At 53.4% G+C, this 25,800-nt stretch overlaps 11 protein-coding genes across 11 annotated transcripts; 6 read left to right on the top strand and 5 right to left on the bottom strand.

Annotated features, from left to right (window-relative positions):
• Positions 1 to 843: 843 nt before the first annotated feature.
• On the top strand, positions 844 to 1,434 carry N656DRAFT_796288 (uncharacterized protein; the record flags this gene model as incomplete). The annotated part of the gene is made up of 3 exons (XM_064817509.1): positions 844 to 1,082; positions 1,144 to 1,301; positions 1,370 to 1,434. 3 exons carry the CDS (start codon positions 844 to 846, stop codon positions 1,432 to 1,434), a joined length of 462 nt encoding a protein of 153 aa, XP_064672223.1.
• Positions 1,435 to 1,703: 269 nt separating this feature from the next.
• On the top strand, positions 1,704 to 3,183 carry N656DRAFT_776822 (uncharacterized protein). The gene has a single exon (XM_064814716.1). It carries the CDS (start codon positions 1,813 to 1,815, stop codon positions 2,887 to 2,889), a length of 1,077 nt encoding a protein of 358 aa, XP_064672222.1. The 5' UTR covers positions 1,704 to 1,812; the 3' UTR covers positions 2,890 to 3,183.
• Positions 3,184 to 4,347: 1,164 nt separating this feature from the next.
• Positions 4,348 to 5,629, bottom strand: N656DRAFT_539842 (uncharacterized protein). Its single transcript, XM_064809998.1, has 3 exons — positions 5,040 to 5,629; positions 4,730 to 4,977; positions 4,348 to 4,664 (listed from the first exon to the last, which is right to left on the bottom strand). The coding sequence occupies exons 1-3, from the start codon at positions 5,334 to 5,336 to the stop codon at positions 4,445 to 4,447; spliced, it is 765 nt and encodes a 254-aa protein (XP_064672221.1). The 5' UTR covers positions 5,337 to 5,629; the 3' UTR covers positions 4,348 to 4,444.
• A 1,277-nt stretch (positions 5,630 to 6,906) lies between these two features.
• N656DRAFT_749116 (uncharacterized protein) lies at positions 6,907 to 8,981 on the top strand (the record flags this gene model as incomplete). Its single annotated transcript, XM_064812967.1, has 3 exons — positions 6,907 to 7,573; positions 7,630 to 8,771; positions 8,855 to 8,981. Exons 1-3 carry the CDS (start codon positions 6,938 to 6,940, stop codon positions 8,979 to 8,981), a joined length of 1,905 nt encoding a protein of 634 aa, XP_064672220.1. The 5' UTR covers positions 6,907 to 6,937.
• A 1,374-nt stretch (positions 8,982 to 10,355) lies between these two features.
• N656DRAFT_776820 (uncharacterized protein) lies at positions 10,356 to 10,854 on the bottom strand. Its single transcript, XM_064814715.1, has 2 exons — positions 10,767 to 10,854; positions 10,356 to 10,707 (listed from the first exon to the last, which is right to left on the bottom strand). The coding sequence occupies exon 2, from the start codon at positions 10,695 to 10,697 to the stop codon at positions 10,413 to 10,415; it is 285 nt and encodes a 94-aa protein (XP_064672219.1). The 5' UTR covers positions 10,698 to 10,707; positions 10,767 to 10,854; the 3' UTR covers positions 10,356 to 10,412.
• Positions 10,855 to 10,980: 126 nt separating this feature from the next.
• N656DRAFT_704961 (INO80-like protein) lies at positions 10,981 to 16,576 on the top strand (the record flags this gene model as incomplete). The annotated part of the gene is made up of 3 exons (XM_064811220.1): positions 10,981 to 11,586; positions 11,850 to 12,146; positions 12,203 to 16,576. The coding sequence occupies 3 exons, from the start codon at positions 10,981 to 10,983 to the stop codon at positions 16,574 to 16,576; spliced, it is 5,277 nt and encodes a 1,758-aa protein (XP_064672218.1).
• A 499-nt stretch (positions 16,577 to 17,075) lies between these two features.
• Positions 17,076 to 18,126, bottom strand: N656DRAFT_776818 (uncharacterized protein). Its single transcript, XM_064814714.1, has 2 exons — positions 17,865 to 18,126; positions 17,076 to 17,803 (listed from the first exon to the last, which is right to left on the bottom strand). The coding sequence occupies exons 1-2, from the start codon at positions 17,997 to 17,999 to the stop codon at positions 17,354 to 17,356; spliced, it is 585 nt and encodes a 194-aa protein (XP_064672217.1). The 5' UTR covers positions 18,000 to 18,126; the 3' UTR covers positions 17,076 to 17,353.
• Positions 18,127 to 19,212: 1,086 nt separating this feature from the next.
• Positions 19,213 to 20,525, top strand: N656DRAFT_821311 (uncharacterized protein). The gene has a single exon (XM_064818420.1). The coding sequence runs from the start codon at positions 19,482 to 19,484 to the stop codon at positions 20,136 to 20,138; it is 657 nt and encodes a 218-aa protein (XP_064672216.1). The 5' UTR covers positions 19,213 to 19,481; the 3' UTR covers positions 20,139 to 20,525.
• A 1,068-nt stretch (positions 20,526 to 21,593) lies between these two features.
• N656DRAFT_539713 (uncharacterized protein) lies at positions 21,594 to 22,594 on the top strand. The gene has a single exon (XM_064809997.1). The coding sequence runs from the start codon at positions 21,789 to 21,791 to the stop codon at positions 22,329 to 22,331; it is 543 nt and encodes a 180-aa protein (XP_064672215.1). The 5' UTR covers positions 21,594 to 21,788; the 3' UTR covers positions 22,332 to 22,594.
• Positions 22,577 to 23,948, bottom strand: N656DRAFT_766824 (GroES-like protein; the record flags this gene model as incomplete). Its single annotated transcript, XM_064813509.1, has 2 exons — positions 22,577 to 22,597; positions 22,929 to 23,948. 2 exons carry the CDS (start codon positions 23,946 to 23,948, stop codon positions 22,577 to 22,579), a joined length of 1,041 nt encoding a protein of 346 aa, XP_064672214.1.
• Positions 23,949 to 24,333: 385 nt separating this feature from the next.
• On the bottom strand, positions 24,334 to 25,603 carry N656DRAFT_796280 (uncharacterized protein; the record flags this gene model as incomplete). The annotated part of the gene is made up of 4 exons (XM_064817508.1): positions 24,334 to 24,679; positions 24,730 to 24,839; positions 24,892 to 25,020; positions 25,073 to 25,603. 4 exons carry the CDS (start codon positions 25,601 to 25,603, stop codon positions 24,334 to 24,336), a joined length of 1,116 nt encoding a protein of 371 aa, XP_064672213.1.
• Positions 25,604 to 25,800: the final 197 nt, after the last annotated feature.

The raw sequence follows: 25,800 nt of genomic DNA, 5'->3' as shown, positions 1-25,800 counted from the left end.
CCGCGGGGTCTTTAGGACACATTCACCAGCTACCTCTCTGAGTCTGAGGCATGTTGCAAACTAAGCCAAGCGTTTGCCAGGCCCGGCTACCCGGATACAAGCGGTCCAGTCCTTGTATTCATATTAGTTCCAACCTCTTATTCCCCCGTCCCAACTACGAGAAAGGAGCAGACCGTAGAAAACTTGACGGATGGGCAATCTCGAAACCGGGAAACGTGTTGTTGTTTCGAGATATCGGTCCACTTTCCAACATGCAACACATATATAGATGTTATGGTCGGCCAATCAACATCACCCCACAAGGACATCAGGACTGATTTACCCGGGCATAGCTTATTACAAGTTTTTGATTTAGAGATAACGACGCCTATAATTAGGCCTGGAAGCAGCAACTTTCTGTCTCGGTTAGCGAACGAATGCTACGGCAATCTTCGAACTCTGTTGTTTTGGCTACAAATTGATTGCCCCTGAATGCATCCAAACAGCCGGGACCAGGTTTTGACGTTCGGTGGAATCCGCACCACCCCAACTGGGCTTGATTTGGGTCAGGGCAGCGCTCGAATATGATGCTCCAGCTGTCACCCGGACGCCGGTTGCAACGTTGGGTTTCTTCCGTTGTTTCCTTCTCCTCTTGTCTACGGAATTACAAGTAAAACATCCGGCAAACGGAGTCGTAATGTCCTGGACCTCGGTCATGAATAAAGTATTAGTATGACTCCCCGGTGTATATACCTGACGATTACCCAACAAGGAGCGAAGTAGTTGAGTTGCCGAGAGGAGATAGAACGGCCCAGAACAGACTGTTGAATGGTTCAACCACTTCCCAGGGTGACCGAACACAGCATGAAGTCGCTCTTCATTATCTCAGCCGTGGCTGTGGCGCTCTATGTCGATGGGGCACTGGCAGCGCCGGCAGCCAACTTTGTCGGCTCCTGCGACGCCAACTCGATCAGGATCAGCGACAAGATCCTGACAGCCAACTGCAGAAACATCAAAGGGCAGCTTACGTGCTCCAAGCTGGACCTCGGCCGTTGCCTCAAGAACAGCTACGGGTCTCTCCAGGCCGATCCAACCGGTGCCGGGTGAGCAGTTCGGACTGTTCATGACACGAGAAGCAATCTTCCGGACTAATGTCAATGATAGACCACACATGTCCGACCAGTGCATCAACTGCAGCAATAGCAAGCAATCCGGCGGTCTTGTCATTGGTGGACCGACTCCGCCATCCTTGCTTCACTGCCAGTGCAATCCTGGCACGGGGGCTGCTCAAGTGAACTGGCCGACGGCCATGTTTGACCTTAGTCAGTACCTAACTTTTGATAAAGAGTGTCACTGAAAAAATTTGGGACTGACGTCTTGATGTTCAAAGACACCATTGTCGACAATAACAACGGCGTCCTTGAGTGTTATCAGACCAAGGGCACTGCATGCTGATCTGGATCATCTGGAGGTACCACTGGCAAACAATCCATCATCCATGATGTGAATCGATCCAGTCCAAGTTCCGCTGAAGAGTTTCGATTTAGGTGCATTGGATGCTCTGAGTATTCTGAGTGCTCTGAACGGGTCGTGGCATTTTACCAGGTCTTGAATATCTGTCACATTCCAGTAAAATAACTTGAAGTGAATCCGAGGACATGCTGTGCGAAGTCGAGGGTTTTTGGAGCTTTTACGCCACAGCATGTGGATCCCCAACCCTCAATCATCAATGGCCTTTCCATAGTTGGAATTGAACTTCAACTGTAATGAAAACATGTCCTAAGCCTAACTACATAATTACATATAGTGCAATTTAGCTGCACATTCGACTACATGGCATCCATCAGAACGAGGTCAGCCGCAGTGAGGCAATCCAACGTGCCCTTTCTGGCATACCCGTCAGCCAAACAAGACGATCTCAGCCGCCGGCAATGTCTTATCTTCTTCATTCCCGGCAACCCCGGGCTCGTCGCTTACTATGTCCCGTTTCTGAGCACGCTGCGCCAGCTGCTAGACGAGAAGGAAGCGCGACAGGATTGCCGGCATGCGTTCCACATCTACGCCCGCAATCTTCTCGGCTTCGACGACAGCGACCATGATCCCGCGTTCGGCACCCTGGCGGCCGATGGCGTCAGGATAGAGCCCTACACGCTCGAGGACCAGATCTGCTGCCTCTGTGAGCGGGTCCACGACATCAACACCTCAGCCCTGCCTCCATTTCCGGTTGATGGCGCTGCAGAAGGCCGCGCGAGGGTCTTTGACCAAGTAATACTTATCGGCCATTCCGTAGGCGCCTACATTGCGCTCGAGATATTCAACCGCCACCATCAGTCGGCGCCTTTTAGTCCCCTGTCGAGCGTCAAGCTCACCGCCGGCATATTGCTCTTCCCCACCGTCTCGCACATTGCACGGTCGAGGAGCGGGCAGAAGCTCGACCTGCTGCGCCGGACACCGTTTCTCGACCGGACCGCGCATCACATGGCCAAGGGCTTTGTGGACTTGTGGCCGCGCTGGCTGCTGGAGGCCCTTGTCCGGCGAGTGCTCGGCCAACCAGAGCACGCGGCACGCGCCACCATCAGTTTCCTCACTAGCAAAGACGGCATCTGGCAGGCTCTGCATATGGGCAAGGACGAAATGAGAACCATTAGTGAGGAAAAGTGGAGCGAGGATCTCTGGGAGATCCAGGACGCCCAAGCCGACGACGAGACGAGGTTGGCCGCGGCAAAGTTCTTCTTTTACTTTGCTGAGACGGACCACTGGGTTGCCGATGAATGCAGAGACGAGTTTATTGAGAAACGGAGGAGACATGAAAAGGGCAAGACGAAGATTGTCATTGACGAGGATGCTATTCCTCATGCGTTCTGCATAAGTGAGTCTCGCACTGTGACCTCTTCTACTACTCCGTACTGAGCCCCCAAGCTAACCCGGCGATCCTCAAGACCACAGTGAGATGGTGGCCGAGAAGGTCAAGCGGTGGGTCGAAGATGTTGTGGGTTGAGTAAATGCCGCGGATTACTAGAGCTCACTCCCGCGTTTAACTCTCCTCGCAACGTGCTGACCAACCGACGTTCGCTCCGTCCTGTCAGCCGGGAGGAGGGATCTGTCTTGAGAGAGATAGCAACCATGTTTCCGCGTGGTGAACTCGTCAATCATTTTGAAGTACGAATACACGTCAGACCAGGCTGGAATGAATAGCGATGGTCCAGTGCATGCGAACCGGGGACGCAGGGGTTACGGTCTGGTACTAGTATACGCAGATTTACGTTTAGGCATCCAGATTCTCTGCAGAAGCATTGGCCAGCTCCACCCCTACACTGGAAGCACGACGCAAGCAGCGCGGATCTTTGTGCTTACGTGTACGGATACTAGTAGGTATCATCTGCGAAGTACCTTAGGTGCGGGGTGAACGAGGTAAGGCTAGGTGCTGACTGCTGGCTACGGATACATGCGGATGATCAGTCCTTGTAAAGGGCGTAGACTGTCGGGTGGGAGAAGGATACATGATCACGAAGTCTTGGGGAGGACAAGACAGAAATCTACTGTGGTTTGAAATCGCCAGTTCAGTAGGTCGTTGACCTTTCCTAGGCCCACCCTGAGGTCGATTTTTACAGTTGACTGCCATCAGGCCAAATAAAGACTCTTCAATACTAGCCCGCCTTTAGCATGCGTATAGTGGAAAAAGACATATATAGGTACATTTAAGCCTAGAGAATCTAAGTCTACCATTTTTTTGATGGCGCGGGCAATGCGCGAAGCAGCATTGATGAAGTTCGTTTTGTATAGATCTTTCAAGAGATTTCAGTAATCTTTCAGGGAAAATTTCAACATTCTTGGCAAAAAGTGCTCGAAAAGACCCATTTTCAGCCCATCAAAATCGGCTTGCGCATTGCCCGCGCCATCAAAAAAATGGCAGAGTCAGATTCTCCAGGCTTGAATGTACCTATATATGTCTTTTTCCACTACGCGTATGCCAAAGGCGGGCCAGTATTGAAGGGCCTTTTTTTTTTGGACTGATGGCAGTCAACGACAAAATTCGCCCGCGAAGATGGATCCCTTTTCCTCAAAACGTGGACCCGCTGAACTGGCGATTTCAAACCACAGTAACTCGAAGATTTAAAAGACTAGCATTGACTCAGGGTATCATACTTCGTGGCAGCAGTTCGCCTCCATGTCCTTCAAACGATCTTTGCATCATGATAGTAACCGTTACGCCGTGCTCCAACAATGCCTTCCGTGGAGCATTCAATGCCCGCGTGTCTCCGCGTTTGTAATAATTCAGATCACATTGGTATAGACAGAGTCAGTCCGACAGCTTGGTAGCGAGGGCCACTTCGTCCGGTCTCGAGGACAGAGTTGTTCAAGCAGTACATCTAGCTTGTTTGTTCCAGACTTAAGCTCTGTCGGTGCTCGAAAGAGCGGCGAGTTGGGTGATTAAGCACTCGAGGAACATTGGGTAGCCGTGAGCTCATGTGGGAATTGCGGCGTCCACGGGGGTTTGATTCAGACTGGGATCAACGGGGCTCGAGTCTAGGGCCGGCTGAGCCCCAGGCCGGCACACGGCGTTCGGGTGTGCGGTGGCGTTTTTGGTTTGTAGCGGCAGGTCGGAGATCCTTCGCCCCTTCATCTGCTGTCGCCTGTCTATCCAGCTGCATATGAAGAAGAAAAGAAGGAAGGAGTGTAAAATCCTGTGCCAGGCATGTTAGCTCTGAACAAGCAAGCGCGGTTCAATGCTGGACCTGAGGCCACCCACATCAACAATACCAATAAGGTTATGCTGGCGATTTCCTTTGACAACGAGTCATAACGGGTCCCGTAGTTCCCGACGCCAATGATGACATCCACGACTAGTAGGCCAGTCGCCGAGGCAACTCCCACAAATACAAGACCGTCAACCCATGCGTGGATGCTCGGTGAAATTCCTCTGTCCCCGGTCCCTCGATAGTGGAAGAGACATACAGCAATGAGCTCAGCTATATTCCACAGGGCGACGATGGGACACTGGATACGAACGGTTAGCTTTGAGAAGGAAAGGGGACTGGGGTACGGGCAACAGAACTAACCACTAAAACCGGTAGCAGGCAATCAATGGAATAGTCCGCTCTACTCCTCCCTACTATTATAGGAAGGACAATTGCGGTCACGGTCGTTGCCACCGCAAGCGATATAAGCCTGGTAATGAGGCAAGTGACGAAGAAGTCCCTCCCAAGACCGGTGGGATCCCTGAGCCTCCATTTTTTGAGCTCACTCGTCGACGGCTTTGCTGTAGGTTCGGGTAAGGAATCAAGCCAGTCTTCAATATCGGGGTTGAAGACAGCAGCCGGCCGAGTCGGCGGTAGTCGCAGGACAAACCCTTGCATTGGAGGGTCGGCGTCTCGAACTCTCGACAAATAAAGGCACCTAATATGTTTTCACGTTATGCTGCCCGAACCGCCTGCGAGGAATCTGAGAGGACATGAATTCCCCTTTCAATGGCGTAGCTCAGCATGTCGAATCCGGTCGCAACATGAGGTCAAAACCGTGAAGTTTGAACAGAGCAAGAAGGCCGTTGGGCGGCTTTCCAGGCCGAGCAGCGGGTATAAACAACGTGCCGGCTCGGGGGGATGGTTGTCTCGAGGGGATTCGATCCTTCTTAATAGCCCATGATGCCCGGGAGTCCGGGATTGTTCGTACATGCAAGAGATGCAACGCCCATTCACGGCCGGGGGTTTTCCCGTCGCGATTGTGATAGTGTCCGAGACTGCATCATTGAACGACTTCGATGAACTCGCCTGGCAAGACCCGTCCTTAAGAACAATCGAAGCTAGTGTACAGACGCACTCAGGGGGTGGAGGAGGGGACTTTCAGACCCTGTCCAACGGGGAAGAACGTTAAGCTTTAGGCATCCGTGAAACGAACCCCCCTGCCACCAGTCAACCACACCCAAGGACTGATTCCAGTTTGAGGATGTATGTACTGTTACCCTCGACTTCTGGATCTGGAAATTGCGACCGATCTCGATTCCGATCATCTTTGCTGTCCTCCGCCCTTGTGTCGCAACCCCGCGAAGGTAGCGTCGTATTACTGCGCGCATTCCTGAAAACCTACCAAGTGCCTAGGCAGCGTAGGCTTTGCTTGCCGTTTGGCCCATTCGGGCCATTCCTTCGGCACCGTGGAAAAAGAAGAGATGATGCTTGGCGCTCATTAGCGCGCCAGAGGACAGCAGCATCGCCTAGTGCTGGTATTGGGCTGTCGAGCGGATAACCGCTCGGCTCAGAACTTCCGATGCCGTCGAAAGAGGATGTTTCCCGATTTTCCAGTGCATTTGCCGAATACCAAAGGTACAACGGAGTATTCTGTCAAGAGGCATTTAGTGCATAAGATCCTTGTGCCTGGTGACGTCAAAGCAGCCCTAACTTGAGTGCTAGTACAGTACCTTGGTACATACCTTAGTACTCCGTAGCTTCAGGTTACGTTAGCGAACTGTATACCTTACATACAGTGGACAATACAACTTAACTCAGGCTATGTAATAGTGTAGAAAGTTGATACCGGCGACGACCAAGAAGGGAGAGAATAAGTATGCAAAACGAGGTATATCAAGGGACATATTGAATCAGAACAGAACTGCTAACCTTTTCATATTCACCTTTGTACTAACGCGCGGCTATCGATCCATACGGTGTAGTTGTCACTTGCTGCCTTGCTGCCTGGGCAGCAATCAGGCTGCTATCTGTTATCAGAATTTTTTCGAAGATCGCCAGCCCCACCACAGGCTTTCTCCCCCACCTTCTGCTTCAAACCGACCAACGTCCAGCTTCTTGCCTCACCGTCATTGCCCCGGTCCATAGGACAAAGGAACTAAGCGCAATCGCCCGTGTTCCTCGAATTTGGACCGTCAAGTTAGCAGCTTATAATTTTGTCTGCTGAACTTTTTTTTCCATCCTTGTTGGCGCACGGAACGAATATACGAAACCCCGCCATGCCGTCCGCATCCAAGGAAAAGCGCCTCGCCAAGCGAGCCGCTGAAGGCAAAGAGAAAAAAACAGTTGCGTCTCGGTCTAAAGCCAACTCCAAAAATGCTAGCGCTGCTGGGTCTGTGAACGGCGACGATACGCCCCCGGTTGAGCTTGATGCCAATGGGAACCCAATCGAAGCAGATGAGCCCGCTACGTCGGCCGAAAAGATGGACGAGGTCAAGCGTCTGGCTGAACAGATGGACAAGCATGGCCTCTCGGACCGTGTCACTACCGGTGTCCTGGCGTCAACCGCTGCCAGCAAGGACGTCAAAATCACCAGTGTTAGCTTGGTTTTCCATGGAAGGGTACTAATCTCGGATTCCACTCTCGAGCTCACCCTGGGCCGACGGTATGGCCTGTTGGGGGAGAACGGCTGTGGCAAGAGTACCCTGCTGAAGGCCATCGCCGCTCGTGAATACCCGATTCCCGAGCATGTCGACATCTACCTACTCAACGAGGGTGCTCCTCCAACCGACATGGGTGCCTTGGAGTGGGTTGTCAAGGAGGCCGAACTTGAGATGGAGCGCCTTGACAAGCTGGCCGAGAAATTGCTTGAGGAGGAGGGTCCCGAGTCTCCCGTTCTTATGGATCTGTATGATGTATGTGCTGCGCTCACTTATTCCTCGCTACAGGATCCGACTAACTCGAGGCATAGCATATGGAAAAGATGGATCCGTCTACCTTCGCGACCCGCGCATCCCTCATTCTGACCGGTCTGGGTTTCAACAAAACCACGATTCACAAGAAGACCAAGGACATGTCCGGTGGGTGGAGGATGCGTGTTGCTCTTGGCAAGGCCCTCTTCGTCAAGCCCACCCTCTTGCTCCTCGACGACCCTACTGCCCATTTGGACCTCGAGGCCTGCGTGTGGCTAGAAGAGTATCTGAAGAAGTGGGACCGCACCCTTGTTTTGGTTTCTCACTCTCAGGACTTCTTGAATGGCGTCTGCACGAGCATGATTGACATGAGGCAAAAGAAGCTCATCTACTACGGCGGTAACTACGACTCCTACGTCAAGACACGATCCGAGCAGGAGACAAACCAGATGAAGGCGTACCAGAAGCAACAGGACGAAATCGCCCACATCAAAAAGTTTATCGCCAGCGCTGGTACCTATGCGAACTTGGTCAAGCAGGCCAAGTCCCGGCAGAAGATTTTGGACAAGATGGAAGCCGATGGCTTTATCCAGCCCGTCGTTCCGGACAAGGTCTTTACTTTCCGCTTTGCTGATGTCGAGAAGCTGCCTCCTCCTGTCTTGTCCTTCGACAACGTCACCTTCTCATACTCTGGCGACCCCAAGGATGACTTGTACCGCAACATTGACCTCGGTTTCGACATGGACTCGCGTACGGCGCTTGTGGGTCCGAACGGTGTGGGCAAGTCTACCCTTTTGCGCCTCATGACTGGCAAGCTCTCTCCCACGGCTGGCTCTGTGACAAGGCATACGCACCTGAAGCTTGGCCTTTACTCCCAGCATTCGGCCGAGCAGCTCGATCTCACGAAGTCGGCTTTGGACTTTGTTCGGGATAAGTACAAGGAGAAGTCTCAAGACTACCAGTACTGGAGACAGCAGTTGGGTCGGTACGGTCTCACTGGAGATGCACAGACATCTTTGATGGGCACGCTATCTGATGGCCAGAAGAGCCGTATCGTCTTTGCCCTCCTAGCTATTGAGGGTCCTAACATGCTTCTCTTGGATGAGCCTACAAACGGCCTGGATATTCCTACCATCGACAGTTTGGCCGACGCTATCAACGCGTTTAGTGGGGGCGTCGTAGTCGTCAGCCACGATTTCAGGTAAGCTGCTTTTCCCCCTGTTCAATGATCACCCCCACCGGCTCTTGGTTCTGCGGAGCGATCGGTACTAACATCGCGTTCAGACTACTCGACAAGATTGCCAAGCAGATTCTCGTCTGCGAGAACAAGACTATCAGGCAGTGGGACGGCACGATATCTGAGTATAAGAATTACCTGCGGAAGAAGATGATTTCGGAGGGCGCTGTTTGAAGCATCTGATGGGGCATTTTGCACCCGCCATTGCGACTAGAATGACAGCCGAGGGGCCCTTTCCAACATGGGCATGTCCAAGACAGGTTATGCAGGAGCAGCCAACAAGAAAATTTATGGTAAGCCCTGGAGTACAAAATTCGCCACACATGGGAAGTGCTCAGAGCATGGCGAATGTTGGCTTGGGGGCACGGCGGGAGGGAGGGGGCTCTTTTGCACTTAAGTATGGGCCGGCGACGATGATATGTTCTGGGAGGGATAGACTGTGACCATTGCCTTTGTCTCGCTCCATACAAATGCCCGCCGTTCATTAGACACATCGACGGAAAAGTTACACGCTGAATAATGAAAGGGTCGGGATTGGATCATCTTTTTTGTTTGAGTCTTGCTATTTCTACGTATTTCGATATCGGGACATTGAAGAGGTGAAAATCCATTTGAAGCCCAGCGTCACCATCTACCGAAAGCGCAGCGTCGCGTCTTGGTGGGCCGACCAACCCCCGCCAAATCCACAAATCCCAAGTTCCCAACCCCGAGCCAACCCGCCCAAAGGTGGATCTCGTGGATTAAGCCTGAAGCCATCACAAACCTCTCTGAAAACGGGAGTCGAGGGCGGCCAGGGACGCAATGGCCACTCTCGAATCCTCGATGGGAACAACGGATTTTACAAATCGTTGCATTCACACTATGTATCTAAAGTAAAAGCACAGATTCCTCTATGGGATAGAGAGATATCTGAACTCTGCTTCTCAAGAATCGCACTCGTTCCATAAGTCTTCGAGATGCCGGTTTCGTCCACGACCTTACAGTAGTAGCCTTACGCAATTCGTACCTTTCGTAATTACCCTACAAACACACCAGCTTGCAGCCCCAGCGGGTAATTAATTGACACCGGGCTGAACAATGGCTCAATTCTTGGCAAGCAAGGGGGAGGGGTGGAGTTGTCCTGTTAATGCACTATCAATAAACCCGTCTTATGGAGCACTAGCTGGTGATGACAGTTGAGATGTTGAGTAAGGAATTGACGACCAGGCTACTATTAAGGAGTTATTAAGACCAAGTAACTCACGATTCAAAGAATCTGCTCTGGTTCTGCATATAATGTATTGTACACTTGGCCAGTCAATCGGTTGCCCGTGATGAAACCGGCCATGGAAGTTGGCAGCCCAAGCCGGGTGCTAACAGCGGGTGGCCAAGCAAGTGTTCGCTTAACAAGGGGCTGACGGCTTGGCTGGAGTGGCACTAAGTTATCTGCCCTGCTCGATCGGGACCGTGTGGTCCACTGGGATGGATCACCTTCGCGAAAGGTGCGAGGAAACAGGCGTCAAAGGGGCATTTTGGGGGGAAAAGACTCTGCGCGGCACACCAACGCAGCAAAGCAGATGTGGCCAAATGGAGTAGAGCAGTCTAGCCTGGCAACAACGCCTGGCTTCATGGATTTTCTAACCAACGCCGCCATCTCCGGCACATCCTTCCAAACTCTCGCATCACCACCATCGTGCTGCACACCATTGCCGTAATTGCCATCACGGGATCGGACGCCATCCAGCCCTGGGCCATCGCTTGATTTCCATCATTGCCCATTCCTCGTGATTCACGTCCGCTCCAATCAGTGCAGCTGCAACACAGCTCCCAGCGAGCCCGGCAATAGACAGCCATCCACCACGAAACACCTGGGACGACGTTGTGCTGACCGCCGATCTCTCGCCATTTCATCCGATAACTGCTGCGAATACCTTCAGTCTCGGCGTGGTGCTCTAGCCTAACGACATCGCTACTTCGTACCTCCCCCGAGAAATCGCTCCTTTGACTCGGCGTGCCTACCGCGACTGCTCTTGCTAGACAACCAAGACATCCTCGACAGGAGTTGCATCTTAGGCTAAGAGAGTGTCCATATCTTGATTCCGAAGTCCGCGAGCCTACCGGGTCGATGGAGCTAGCATAACCTGTAAACACTGCAGAGTGACTCGCCGTGAATAGGGACATCGAAAGTGGCACAATGGACCACTTCTCGACGGTACTCCAGCGACCTCCTCATTTCGATGAGGACGGGAGCAACGGGGTGACGAGCGAGGACCGTGGACCACGAGGAGGCCTGCGCGACATCCTCAACCCCGTCAGCACAACCTCACAGGCACCGTTAAGCCATGGGACGCAAGGAACGCCAGGAACGCCCGGAGCGCCTGCACCGCCTCGACCACGCTCGTCCTTCAATCTAAGATCACCAACACAACCGGATTATCACCACCCGGGTCCCTACTCTACCTCTCCGCCTTCGACCGGCCTCAGCAGTCAGCCGTCAGGCCCTCGTTCCATCCTCAACAACCCGTTCGTTTCAACCTCCACCCCTTCGCTGCCGCCGACAATGCAAGCACCACAGGGCATTGCATCATCAGCGACGTCCTCCGGCCTGCAGCATCCGCCCTTGTCACCATTACACGCGCCCCCTGTGTACTATCCATCAGAAATTCACGATCGGGAATTGATGCGCGAAAAGCCAGCGCCCAGCAGTTTTTACGACCCAACCGTCGACGCGAGGGAGCGTGAGCGGAAGGTCTCAGACACTGCTTCCTGGCGCAACGCGACGCAAAACTCGACGCCAAAGGTAAGCAAGCCAACTGTGCCCGCCCCAAGGCCACCATTTGCCAATTTTTCTTTGTTCCCCCAATCTCTACCTTTTGATCATCCTATTGTGCACCTGCCACCTGCTTTACAAATTGAGCAAGGCCTACGAAGCCTGCACTTTTTCTCTCTGCAACCAGGCTTGCCCTATTGTTCTTCCAAGTTGTCCATTACCTTAATCACTTCCTTGATCCCGCATGTGCTGGATTTGACTGACACGATAGTTTTCTTGCCATGCAACTCTAGGCCCGCGATTCGTACACTTATTCCCAACCCTCGTCAGAATACTATAACGGCAGCTACACTTCGACTGCAGCGCCATCTTTCCCACCGCGAAGTCCTGTCTCCCATCCACATCCTGCTCCCTCCCTCACCATGGGATCCATCAGCCCATCATCGAGGGTCCGAAGCATTACATCGCCTACTTCGAGACATGTTCCTGTCCCCGCCTCGGATCTCAACGGAGCGACATCGACAGCATTGCCAGCTCTCTCGCGGATCGAATCGCCAGCCCCTCGATCCAAAACCCCAGCTGCTGCGACTGTAAGATCTCATCAGCCCTGTGCCTAGTGATCCCCTGCTAACAGTCTCCGTCTTAGCCTCCGAGTCGTGCCGCCGGGGTCATGTCCTTCTCCAACATCCTCTCGAGTTCCGAGCCACTTTCTAAGCCTAGGCCGAGTTCGCCTGTCATTGTCGACGACACGCCTATCGCCGCTGAGAAACTCGGACAAACTGAGAAGATCGACAAGGCCGAGAGGGATAAGAAACAGCCTCGCAGGATCACAAAGTCTCGTCTCTCAGATATCAAGGCTATTGAGTCAACGCCCAAGACATCGCGGAAAGTCTCCTCCAAGCAACCCGAGACCCCCGCCTCCCTGAAAGTGCCAACCAAGAGGCTGGCCAATGGTGTTCCGAAGCACAAGGTTTTCTCTGCGGACAAGGAAAAGAAAATTCGGGAACTTATGGAACAGTTTGATTATGAAGATGTCAACGATACCGAGTTTGACGAGGAGGAGAAGGCGTGGATGGAACGGGCTCGTCTCCGTCGTCAAGAGATGAACCGCCGTGATATTGCTTTGAGGCGATGTCGGCGGGGGGATTTCGCCGAAGCGGAAGCTCGGAAGCTGAAGGCGCATGCTGACCTAGGCAAAGCCCGATACGATGATCTCCACTACGATGACGCGCTACAGGAAGTCCGAGAGCGTGAGGTTTTTGCTGAGAAGGAGCGCAAGAAAGACATGCAACGCAAGAGACGACGTGAGAAGTCCATGGCTACGACCATGGAGCAGAGGCTTGCAGCTCTTGCGAGGGCTTCCGCCGCCCAGGATGAGTCTGAACGCCAGAAGTACATGCGTGAGGCCGAGCGTGCAAACAAGAAGGTGCAGCAGACGAAGTACATCTTACAGAAGGGATTCAAGGGCCCCGCGCGCAACGTCGGCCCAATCGAACCGAATCTCGAGGGCGGCACCATGGTGACATTCCAGGCTGAAAACATGGAGCCAGGCAAGTCCAAAGGTAAAGGCAAGGCTGGCGGCAGACTCAAAAAGTCCAAGGAGCAGAAACAAGCCGAGAAAGAGTCGGCTGAGGCTGCCCAGGCGGCCTTGGATGCCGGCGAGGAGCTTCCCAGCAGAGAAGAGACGAAGATCCGGATCAAACTGAGCAAGACAAAAGTAGCCAAGGAGGACGCCGACAAGGACAAGGAAAACAAGGAGTCAAGTAATCTCAAGGACAAGGAGAAGGCCGTTGAAGAACCGAAGGATCCCCTAGAGCTGAAGTTCCAGTCTAAGGGTTTCAACCAGATATATGACCAAATCTGGCGCGATCTTGCCAGGAAAGACGTCAACAAGGTCTTCAGACTGGCTACCGACTCCTACTCTACAAAAGCTTCGAACCTCAAAAAGACGGCTATCCTCGCGTCAAAGGAAGCGAAACGATGGCAACTCCGGACCAACAAGGGCACCAAGGATCTCCAAGCACGTGCCAAGCGCGTCATGCGCGACATGATGGGCTTCTGGAAGCGCAATGAGCGGGAGGAACGTGACCTGCGCAAGGCAGCCGAGAAGCAGGAGCTCGAGAATGCCCGCAAGGAGGAAGCAGACCGCGAAGCAGCGCGCCAAAAGCGCAAGCTCAATTTCCTCATCTCCCAGACAGAGCTCTACTCTCACTTCATCGGCAAGAAGATCAAGACAAACGAGGTCGAGCGAAGTACCGATCACCCCGATGTGGCCGCTGAGGACAAGGAAAATGTCCCAACGCCCACGCTTGATATCGAGGAACCCACTGGACCTGTCGGCTCCAAAGTAACCAACTTTGAGAGTCTAGATTTCGATGCCGAAGATGAATCAGCTCTCCGGGCCGCGGCTATGGCCAACGCACAGAATGCCATTGCCGAGGCACAGAAAAAGGCACGGGAGTTCAACAAAGACGATACGAAGCTCGACGAGGATGGCGAGATGAACTTTCAGAACCCCACGGGCATGGGCGATGTCGAGATTGAGCAGCCGAAGCTGCTCAACTGCCAGCTCAAGGAGTACCAGCTCAAGGGTCTCAATTGGCTCGTTAATCTGTATGAGCAAGGCATCAATGGCATTCTCGCCGACGAAATGGGCCTCGGGAAAACTGTGCAGTCCATTTCGGTCATGGCCTACCTGGCCGAGAAATACGACATATGGGGGCCCTTCCTTGTCGTCGCCCCGGCATCGACCTTGCACAATTGGCAGCAGGAGATAACCAAGTTTGTCCCCCAGTTCAAGGTCTTGCCGTACTGGGGCACCGCGGGAGACCGCAAGGTATTGCGGAAATTTTGGGATCGCAAGCACACCACGTACAAGAAGGATGCCGCCTTCCACGTCATGATCACGTCGTACCAGCTTGTCGTCTCAGATGTGGCATACTTCCAGAAGATGAAGTGGCAATACATGATTCTTGATGAGGCTCAAGCCATCAAGAGCTCCCAAAGCTCGCGATGGAAGTGCTTGCTTGGGTTTCACTGCCGTAACCGACTGCTTCTGACGGGTACGCCGATCCAAAACAATATGCAGGAACTGTGGGCGCTGCTGCACTTTATCATGCCGTCCCTGTTTGATTCCCACGACGAGTTCAGCGAATGGTTCTCCAAGGACATCGAGTCGCACGCCCAAAGCAACACAAAGCTAAACGAGGACCAGCTCAAGCGTCTGCACATGATTCTGAAGCCGTTTATGCTTCGTCGTGTCAAGAAGCATGTTCAGAAGGAACTTGGCGACAAGATTGAGCTGGATGTGTTCTGCAACCTCACGTACCGTCAGCGGGCTATGTATTCCAACCTGCGCAACCAGATCAGCATCATGGATCTCATTGAGAAGGCCACCATCGGCGACGATGACTCGGCCAGCCTCATGAACCTGGTCATGCAGTTCCGGAAGGTGTGCAACCACCCCGACCTATTTGAGCGTGCCGATACCTCCTCACCCTTCTCGTGCGGGTACTTTGCCGAGACGGCTTCGTTTGTGCGTGAGGGCTCAAATGTCATCGTCGGCTACTCCACGCGTAGCATGATTGACTACGAACTGCCTCGGCTAATCTGGCGCGACGGTGGGCGGCTAACAAAGGCTGGCCCCGACAATCCGGTTGCTGGCTTCCGGAGGAAGTATCTCGATCATATGATGAACATTTGGGCTCCCGACAACATGCGAGAGAGTCTGGAAGGCACGGAGGGCTTTTCATGGCTTCGCTTTGCGGATACCAGCCCTCAAGAAGCCTACCGGACCAGCCACCAAGACATCTTTACCCGTGCTGCGGAACTGGCAAGGAAGAAGTCTCGGCTGGGTGACATCAAGCTCTTCTACGATGAGCCAGAAGATCAGGGCTGGACACCGGCGCATGCCATGTTCCAGATTCGGGAGCAAGAAGATCGCAGGGCACTGGCCACGTTTACCGACTCAGGTATACTGGACAACCTGATGAACGTGGCACGCCCTGCATTTAGCGACGTCGGACTCGGGCGACTGGAGCAGGCTGCCCGCCCTCGCGCCTCGGCTCCGCCGATTGACGTTGTCTGCGATAGTCGCGGCGCCGTCATTGAGCGCGAGAATATCATGTTCAATGCGGAGATGCGCAAGGTTCTGTTCGGGCCCACGCCGGCTGAGGAGAGAGCATTTGTCTCGCAGAAGGTGCCCCTTGAACGCTACCCACCGCGTGGCTTGCTTCCAGCGCCGGACAAGGAGAAGCAGCGATTCACCAACATTACAGTTCCGTCAATGCGCCGGTTTGTCACCGACTCGGGCAAGCTCGCCAAGCTGGACGAACTCCTACGGGAGCTGAAGGAAGGCGGCCATCGCGTGTTACTGTACTTCCAAATGACGCGTATGATTGACTTGATGGAGGAGTACCTGACGTACCGGAACTACAAGTACTGCCGGCTGGACGGTTCAACCAAGCTCGAGGACAGGCGAGATACGGTCGCGGATTTCCAGACGCGGCCCGAGATTTTCATCTTCCTCCTGTCCACTCGAGCGGGAGGTCTTGGCATCAACCTGACTACTGCGGATACTGTCATCTTTTACGACTCGGACTGGAACCCGACGATCGACTCACAGGCCATGGACCGAGCGCACCGTCTCGGTCAGACAAAGCAGGTCACGGTATACCGCCTCATCACGCGTGGCACCATCGAGGAGCGGATCCGCAAGCGGGCCATGCAAAAGGAAGAAGTCCAGCGTGTCGTCATCACCGGCGGCTCGTCAGGGGCTGGCGGCGGCGTCGACTTCTCGGGCCGTAGGGCGCCCGAGAACCGCAACCGCGACATTGCCATGTGGCTGGCGGACGATGAGCAGGCCGAGATGATTGAGCGCCGCGAGAAGGAGCTCCTGGAGAGTGGCGAGTATGACAAGCTGCAGAAGAAACGGGGCGGTAAGCGGAAACGGGGCGCCGAAAATGCGCCCGTCAGTCTGGATGATATGTACCACGAGGGTGAGTCCTGGCCGGTCCCATGATTATGATTTCAGTACTGATACATTTTGGATGCAGGTGAAGGACACTTTGATGACAATAAAGGCTCGGGCGCGGCTACCCCGGCGGATGCTGAAGCAGGCGAAGCGCGGGCCGGTAAGCGGAAGCGGACCGGTGGCAGCAAGAAGGCAAAGACAACCAAGCAGCGGCTCGCTATTGCTGATGGCGAAATCGATGCATGATTAGACTGGGCTGTGGAGGGAGGTTATGTCTCAGTTCATCGAAACGCGGCTGCCTATTTCCCCGCGGCCGGCTTCACGCACGACTCCGCCCGCAGTGTCACGTTACACGGTGGTATGGGTGAAGGAAGTTGGGAAGTGCCGATTCCCGCTGTATTTGTAGGATTACGACTGGGACAGTTCTCTTTAAGGAGTGGTGTACAGGGGTTTGGGGATTTGGGGGAAATCGGCGGTGAGACAAAAGACGAGTTGGCTCGTTCAGCACATCTGGACTGGTGTTACCGGTGATGGGAGAGCAGCACATACAGCGACCGCAAAGATATTTCCCCTTGTTTTTTCTGATAGACTCAGAGTCTGTTTTGCCATGACCATGGTTCGCGCCAGCTTAGCTTAGCTTATTCGCTCTGGGCCGATGAATACTACAGCATTGTTGCTAGCAAGCTGATCACGATGACGTTGTCCCATGATGTTCGGCAGAGCATACGCTCCTCCCTCGGGATTAGTACTATAGAACCAGACTAACAAGTACCCAAACCGTCTCCATCATTCCCGATTACTATAGCGAACCACGACCGCCACCTCCTAGGAAGCAGTCACAGACTCGTAGGCAAAGCCGTGCTTGTGGGGCGGCATCCCAGCTTCTGCACTCGCCTCTCCTCCTCGCTTCTCATCCCTGCCCTTAATCTGGTCGTCGGGGCCAATCTTGGTCCATGACGACGGGGACGGGATGGTAAGAACCGGCGACAATGACGATTGTGATTGCCGTTTTGGTGCGTGATCGACAGCGAGGCCCTGCAGCACGCCAAAGGCCCAGCGGACGGCGAGGAAGGAGACGATGGCCCAGGCCCACACGCAAAAGGCGATGGCGCCGGTGATGAAGAGCGTAGGCACCAGGATCGCGAGGGCCACGCCCGTCCAGAACAGGCTGAAGACCAGGGCTGCGCCGGCGGCGAACAGGAAGGTGGATCCCGTGAAGCAGATGAAGAGGAGGAGGGGGATCAGGGTGAAGGCTGTCAGGGAGAGGATGAAGGACTAGGGAGAGGGTTAGTGTCTTTCCCCTGGCTCCTTTCAGGTGAAAGGGGCAGGTACATACGAATAAGAGTGGGCGCGCCAAGGCAAAGTCCTTGGTTTGTGCGTAAGCCTTTTCGCGGGTTTCAACGGGGACAAGGCGGTCGACTTGGCGTTTTGTCAAGCCGAAGAGGTCGGCTGCGACCTCGGAGACGGCCATGGTGGAGTTATTGGTATGGATTGTTTCCTGAAACTAGAAAGCCGGGAGGTTAAGGCAAGCTACTGTGTGATGCTGAGATGAGGGAAGGGAATGATGGAGGTTGCTGTTAAGCTCGGTTTGGAGGTGCAGACCGCTGACGTATGATGTTGGTCAGAGACACAGCGTTGGGTCAGCTAACCGAACCTAATTGGGCACTAACAATAGTGGGAATTTGATGAATTACAGACTATAACACAGCTGTACGGAGTACAGTACGGTAATTGGAGTGAGTCCTTGAACGCCCGTATGCATTCCATGCAAACGCACTGTGTGTGACCTGGGCCTCACCTTGGTGCAGTACCTTATTTTGGCTCCGGAATAGATAGATTCGGGACCTGTAGTTTCAATCCAGCCGGGAGGGATCGGATCGGGAGACTACGTAGGTTTCGAAGCAGGCGTGTTGGATGCCGGCAAACGACTGGCGAGTGAGTAGTATGGCTGGATAGCTGCGTAGCACAAACTGACCAGGAGGTCAACAACGTAAGGCTACCTTATATAGGTGACTAGTACACTCCAAACCACACATTGTAGAAGTCGCAAGCCTTAGGTAGTTTTACGAACAGGTACTGTACATACTATCCATTCCAATACAACTTGGAACTGGGTCAGAGACCCAACAATGAACAAACAGTTTTGTGTCCCATGATCTCTCATGCAGTTTCCGACGTGGCGCCCCTAACAATTAACAAACAGTATACCTATTTGGGGAGTTTGTTGTGAGACTCCCCTGGCTAAACAACCATAGTCTTCTTGCTGGTCTGTCCCAGCTCGAGGATAGCATGGAGGCAAGGGCGAATGAAGACTGTGCTGAGTGGTTCGCTAGGTATGGCCCCCAAAGTTAGCCTCAGTCACCATGTCCCGCTCCCGGTTTGGTATTGTACAGTACGGTACAGATTGGTTGAGTTCGCTCTAGAATCCGACCCCCCTGACAAGTGTAAGCAGCTTAGATTCTCGTCCAGTATATCCAGTATTCTTACAACCAAGGAACCTTAGGTTGAATACCTTGCTGACGGAGGCCAGCATTTCAGCATCTATCTGATACGAGTGGAGCTGTTTTGTCATTTCTAGCAATAGTAGCAACTTACCACGTGTAAGTGCAGAATAACAGCTTTCCCTTGCTTGCCCATCGCCTTGTTTGTGTCCGTGAACACATACGTTGATCCGTGTTACAATCTTGGGAACAGCAGACAACTAACTCATTCTTCTAGGCGCCCTCATCCACCGCGCCAGCATCCTAGACAATGTACCGCTTTAAGCAAGCACGGTTGGTTTGTTCCCTCAGAGCGAATCCGCATATATAAGGTACTAGAGTACCTTGCACAATACCGCAAGTTTTACTGCCTTGATCATTTCTAACAGCTTGACTCAACCCGGTAAAATCTCTCTACACACTAAGCTTTCCTTGGTTTTTGCCCCATAGAAACATTACCTGGGTTGCCCACGATGTGTGTATTTGTGGAAACAACTTACCGGTGCGGCCATGGCAATATGCTTGCCCAATACTCGGGCGACTGCGCGAGGGCGCCCGCCCAGATTGCCGAGGGACGGAGTGCAAGATCAACCACTTTATGTCCCTGGCCCTCCATAGAAAACTTTGACCACCATGTATACCACGAGAAGTGCGCCGTTTGCTACGCCAAGTTCAAGAAAGAAATGCAGGCCAGATTTGACGCCGAGTGGGATTTCCATGCACAACAGGCTCGCAGCAGCCGCACCCTCCTTACAGTCTTGGACGGCTGGATGGAGGAAATGGACGAGCTACGCGAGGCCCTTATCGATATATGGGAAGCCAAGAACAAGATCATGGATTTAGACCCAGCTGTGGAATACTCGAAGTGGCTCCGCTCGCTTTTCGTACTCCTCGACAGCCTCTTTACCGAGTGGACTCGCCTAGAAGCTGGCAAGCGGGAAACGGGTCCCAGCCGGGCTTACAATATGCAGTCCACTGACAGCAGTGAGCCCCCGAGTGAAGTAAGCGCCAGCAACCGGGACCTGAGCTGGTCGCGGCAGCGGAGGAAACGGCGGGCGTATTTGCGGGATCACCGACGGGACTCACTGGAGCAACGTCGATGGATGGCCGCCGCGCAAGAAGATGTATAAGTGGCGGAAGGTCGTAACAGCAAGGGCCTTACCACAATGCAGTCTGCAGTCCATAATCTAGTTTTGTACTAAGTCTCTTTGCGTTGCTTGAATGACATGTGTTCTTCCTTGCACATCAGAAGTTCAATATTGGCCCTCGGCTGTATAGCCCGTGTAGGGTTTAACAATGACAACTGGGAAATGTCCCCTTGCCCGGGCCTGAACCGGACTTGCATGTCAAAAAATCAGGGCTGTCTGATGCTCAAGATCCCTCTGTCCCCGGTAGGTGGGTAGTACCTTCCCTCACTAATTGCTTCTGTCATGGTACTTCAAGCCGGCACGGCATCTGTTAGTGTAGCCAAAATTTTGTATGCAAAAACGATCCTCTCTACTACCGCTCTTAACAGAACTTCGGGCCTGACATGTATGTACATAGATACCTTACCTAGGAGTGGACGGGTGGGATTGTAGGGTGCGCCACACATGCATGCAGAGTGCTTGAAGCCTTGCACCCAACAGAACCACACTTGTCAGCAGCCCCTTGGCGATCTGAAGTTGCCTGTGAGATACATGGTAAATTGGAGTCACTGCCTCCATTCTTGAAGACACAAAGTACTTAGAGGGAGGATATGCTCAATGGGCCGCGTGCGACTAACGGTACTCAACCTGCCGCTGGCCTCTCGGATGGCACGGGCGCTTTGTACAAGGACACGTTATCCGTGCCGACCATGAGTCAAGCAATATTGAAAGATGCACAGGTGTACAGTACCTTCACACGTATCTATAAAACAGCCAGTTACTTGATGTTCCCGGCTTTGATGACACCAGCTTTATCATTTTCTTCTACCAAGCAGTAGCGTTCACAATCCTAGCACTTATCAAGAACTCAGCACGTCTGAATCGATTACCATCCACATATCTTGACCTACTACTACAGTAACCATACCCCAAATGTGCCTGATCAAAAAAGTTGAATATTCGTGCGGCCATGTTGTGGACGAACTGGCCCACTGCGAGCGTGTACGAAACCAAAACAGCAGCGGAGCACACCGAAATGCGTACACGGCCTGTACAGTCGTCCCCGTGCCGGATCCGCCAACAGTCAGTCGGATGATGTGCAACGAGTGTCACAAAGCTTGGATATACCGACGAAAAATGAAATGGCAGGTTGATTGGAGAGGGCTTGAAGGGCGGACTCAAAACCGGCATCTCACAGAAGCTCGATTTTCCCGACTGAAAGACCTTGTTCAGTCTCAAATCATGCTACATGTTCCCCTGTGGATCGATGACACCCTCACTGGGAACGGGCCCACCATCTACGAGGCATATCCCGAATTCATCAGGAGAAGGATGAGCGAGATAAGGCTCTTGATGGGCGGAGAGACACCTTACTAGGTACGGTAGCTTTTCGGTTGAGAAGAGGGGATACAAGGCACAATGATGTTGGCAATGGCCACCTACTAGTAAGTTATCCCCTTGAAACAGATCACTTTTGTGGCCTCATGAATTAAGTCGTTCCAGCGTAGTCAACGGCCTCAGCCAAAACAGCTCATTAGCACTCAGACGCTTCTGGTGTGTGATCAATGCAGCAGTCCTTAGATAAACGGGCATGTAAAATGGGGCCAGGTCTTACCTCCAGTCGGGTACCAAAGCAGTCGAGAGCAAGGAGTTATGATCATATCAAATACCATAACAAAGCCCCAGATAACCAGCGATATATTGAACGGTAACCAGCATCAAGATTGCAACGCACATTTGCTCAACCTAGTCATATTTCATCTTCAACACGTCCCAGACTCCCAACCAGTCTTACTCAAAACCTACAGCCTCACCATCAATCAACAACATCAACAACAGTCAAAACAACAAACTGGACATGTGCCGCCTCATCCGAACGCGATACTCATGCGGCCACCCAGCAGCCGACGAATTCCGCCCCTGCCCGCATCTCCTACGAGCCGTACGCCTCGCCACCTATACCAATACCATCTCCTGCCGGGCACGACTGGGAAGAGACCTATCGCAAGACCTAGAAATCAAGTGCCCGCCATGCCACGAGGACTGGCTCTGCAGCATAGTAGCCCAGTGGAAGGCCGAATGGGAGGAGCTGGAGGCCTGGGCGCGGGCGACACGGAGCGCTTACAAGCTGCGGACCGTCCTTTGCGCGCAAGACGACCGGCGAAAGGAGCTTGCGGAGGAGCTTGGCGAGCTTGAGAGGGCTATGCGCGACTGGGGCCAGGGGGATATCTACCGGTTGCTGTCGAAGTGGATGGCGGAGCAGTTGGCGAGTATCAAGATTGATATAGGCTTGTTGTAAAGTTGTTATGGGGGAATATCAATATGGGCGGGGGAGGGGACGAGAGGATGCTAGTGGTGTTAGTACTTGGCTTTCCTGCTTTTCCTTGCTGGTTCTTTAGTTTGGTTCTCTTCCAATTACCTGTTATCCAGTATCCTATAGATTAAGAGGTCCTAAGCTCCTTCTATATACCAGTAGTAGCTCCAGTAGCAGCTGCAAGTATTAGTTCTGGACGGTGTCTTAACTGGACGACGCATAGCGCCTGTAAGTTCAATGAGAACTGGCCTGTCTATGAAACTACCTATGGAGCGATACCTTGCGATGCGAGTCTTAAAGTCAAGAGTGGACAATGAATTCCAAACCTAACATTGCTCTTGTTCTCAGTTATAACATATCTAACGCAGAAACCACAAGCTCAATCCTGAGAGCATTAACCACCACCTTCTCTGCTTCTCTGCCGTCCAAGGTACCTCAGTCCAAGTTTACACCTTCACAACAATCTTCTTTGCACTTACACCGCCCAAGAGAACCTCCATCGCGAGTTGCAACCCCTCCAAGCCCCCGTCAATAACCTGGTAGGCGCTGGGTACCACCGTCCCGTTGGCCAGCCACGCCGGGATTGCCTCCCCATACAGCCACGCCGCTAGGTCCTCTCGGCGTCCCCACACATCACCGCCTGATATCCACGTCGTCTTCACACCTTCAGGGACAAGCACCTCATTGTCCCACGGCGTCGTATGCGCCAGCTTCAACGGCTTTCCTCCTCCCGCCTTGAGCAAGATCTCCATCGACGGCCGGAGAGTGTCCGGGTAGGATATCACGTCCACCGCCAGTGCGATGGAGATACGTGCTGTTTCTGCTGCAGCAATGATGTCGCTGACCACCGTGGGGGCATTATAGTCCACCAACACGTCGGCACCAAGCGAGCGCAGCCAGTCGTGGTGTTTCGCGCTGGCGGTCACAAACACAGTCATGCCGGCCTGGCGGGCAAGTTGAATAACCATGGACCCCACCATCGAGGCACCACCCCAGATGAGAATGCCTTCACCGGTTTTGGTGACCTGATCTGGCTTAACGGTTAGGTCCGGGACCGGAACGCCAAGGACGTCGTAGAGGGCCATGGCAGTGGTGGTGACGCCCGTGATGATTGTAGCGGCTGACAGGAAGCTGATGCTACCAGGAATCTTGGCAGTGCAGTTTGCGCGGGCAACTGTATAGTTCTGGAACGCAGTATGGGTAATTTCGCCAGTGTGGATGCCGTCGGCGATGGCAATGACGCGATCGCCGGGCTGCAAGCCCGTCACACCTGGACCGACGGCGACAACCACTCCGCTAACGTCTTGACCAAGAATGGTCGGGTATGACTGAATCAGGAAACCGTAGGCCCAGCGCTTTGTGTCGATCGGGTTCACGGCGATGACCTTGTTGCGGATGAGGACTTCTTTGGGCCCAGGCGTCGGGATGGGACGCTCCTCGATGGTCAGCGGAGACTTTGGGCCGGTCATGACCGCGACGACGTTCTTTGCTGTGGACATTGTGACCTCCCTTGCGTGTTTCGTGTATTGGAGGCGAGGTGAAGCTTGAAGGTGTAGAAGCGAGGAACCCCATCTCAACTGGGTTCCAAGCGTGCACTTATACCCTTCCTCTCCCGACCTACCCGGTTGTCGAGAGCTGCTTCTGTGACTTGTAGCCGTTAGACTCTCGGCGTTGTCCTCTATGTCCGAGAACAACCTGAAGACGGAGCGCGTGCTCCGGGCTTGGCGCCCGAATCTCGGCCAAATTGGCCGGTGCCAAGCCCCGACCCGAATGTGAGGCTCACGCCGGCTGACATATCACAAAACAACCTTGTGCGTGGCCGGCTAAATTTGCCGAAGGAGTCAGAAAAAGATTTGCGAGCATGCCGCACACTGCACACAGTGATCAAAGCCCGGCTAATACAGCAGCGAGCATCATCCCAAGCTGGTCCAGGTGGGCATGCCAATCGTCAAGGATATCGTCGATGCCACTCCCGAATCTTCCATGCATCAACGCCTGCGAGCTCTCTGAGGCATGTTTCGCCATGACAAGGTCACCGAGAGTATCTAGTCGTGGCTTTCCACTCTTGAGGTCGGCCCACCACTCATCATAGACTCTCTCCCATTCGTCGGCAGATCTGGCCTCCCAGAGCGCCTTGCTCCCAGGCAAGGGAATGGCGTATGGGTTCAGGATGACGTCGCATGCCTCGCAGCCAACAATCAACGCCAGGAGAAAGCAGACGATGGCGAGTCTCCCGGACTGTTAGCTGAAACCAGGCCGGTGGAACAGACGAGGCCTTACCTTCGCCTTGTCTCTTCAAATATCCATTCCTCCCAAGTTGGCCGAGTGGCTCGGATATGCGGCGGGTTAAAGGGACCAGAGTGAACCTGGGCAAATCGATGTGACAGATCCTGTGAAGGAAATTAGACAGGATACTTATGGGTCCCAAGGCAACAAACTCACCTTCATCGTCCGTAGCATCTCGCGGTTCAAAATAAAATGCTGGTACCCTGAATGCATCAAACGCATGATTGTGTACATGACCATGGCTTGTATTGATGCCAACGTTTCGCCGGGGGATAGCTGGGGCATCTGCTGACAAGTCAGATCACTGCCAGGACAATCTGTGTACATAGCGACTCACTGCATCCCTGATCCGCCGCTGTTCGGCCTCTATTGTCTGCCAAAGGAAGTCCTCTGAGTTGGGCACTCTCGAGACAAATATGCGGGCGATGTTGACACAGCCAGCTAACGGTCTCAATGGAGCAAACACGGGAGCTCCTGACTCTACAACCATCTGGCACGGTTCATTATCGTTGTACTCCAGGCCACAGCCAACGCGGTGGATGAAAGGCGGTAGACTTTCAGGCTTGACTATCATGCGTGGAAATGCTCGGACTAACGAGATGATGAGCTGACGGCAGCTGTGAGAGATGTAGCGCTGTGACCAATACTCTAGCGTCACCAGTGTTACATTGGCATTGCTGGTGTTGATGCTGTCTGAGTTAGGTGCCAGTGGGAAGATGTAAGAAGATCCTGCAAGCGAGTTTCTTGAAAGCTCAGGAGCAGGAACGCAACTGTCGACGTTGGTGATGCCCTCCAGGAATGTTCCAAGTCCATGCGACTCTTCGCTCGGGGCGAAGTTGCTCGGAACCAAGCTTGCCATATCTGGCATCTCGAACTCGGGCCAATTGGGATTCTCAGAGATCAGCGGAATGCCATTTGCACTGTTTGAGGCCTTGGCGGACAAGTTGTCTTTGGCGTATGAGCAAGGTGTGCACTTGGTGATGCATCGCGAGCAGGGTAGCTGAAAGTCACATTTCGTTTTGTTCTTCCGACAGGCATGGCACGCCTTTGGCCTGGATGTTAGCT

This window comes from Canariomyces notabilis (genome assembly GCF_033297395.1).
Source record: "Canariomyces notabilis strain CBS 508.74 unplaced genomic scaffold N656scaffold_5, whole genome shotgun sequence".
NCBI lineage: Eukaryota > Fungi > Ascomycota > Sordariomycetes > Sordariales > Chaetomiaceae > Canariomyces > Canariomyces notabilis.
The sequence above is the reverse complement of the archived record's forward strand: the minus strand, read 5'-3'. Positions and strand labels throughout refer to the sequence as shown.

What these genes read in the sequence shown, in the direction of transcription:
- N656DRAFT_821311 (XM_064818420.1), top strand. Translation starts at nt 19,482, where the DNA reads ATGTGTGTATTTGTGGAAACAACTTACCGGTGCGGCCATGGCAATATG.
- N656DRAFT_776820 (XM_064814715.1), bottom strand. Translation starts at nt 10,697, where the DNA reads ATGAAATGGCGAGAGATCGGCGGTCAGCACAACGTCGTCCCAGGTGTT.
- N656DRAFT_776822 (XM_064814716.1), top strand. Translation starts at nt 1,813, where the DNA reads ATGGCATCCATCAGAACGAGGTCAGCCGCAGTGAGGCAATCCAACGTG.
- N656DRAFT_539713 (XM_064809997.1), top strand. Translation starts at nt 21,789, where the DNA reads ATGATCATATCAAATACCATAACAAAGCCCCAGATAACCAGCGATATA.
- N656DRAFT_539842 (XM_064809998.1), bottom strand. Translation starts at nt 5,336, where the DNA reads ATGCAAGGGTTTGTCCTGCGACTACCGCCGACTCGGCCGGCTGCTGTC. An exon ending in GCCTGCTACCGGTTTTAGTG is followed by an intron (nt 4,978 to 5,039) that starts GTTAGTTCTGTT and finishes GTTCGTATCCAG; the next exon opens with TGTCCCATCGTCGCCCTGTG. An exon ending in ACCTTATTGGTATTGTTGAT is followed by an intron (nt 4,665 to 4,729) that starts GTGGGTGGCCTC and finishes TGCCTGGCACAG; the next exon opens with GATTTTACACTCCTTCCTTC.
- N656DRAFT_776818 (XM_064814714.1), bottom strand. Translation starts at nt 17,999, where the DNA reads ATGGCCGTCTCCGAGGTCGCAGCCGACCTCTTCGGCTTGACAAAACGC. An exon ending in TGGCGCGCCCACTCTTATTC is followed by an intron (nt 17,804 to 17,864) that starts GTATGTACCTGC and finishes CCCTCTCCCTAG; the next exon opens with TCCTTCATCCTCTCCCTGAC.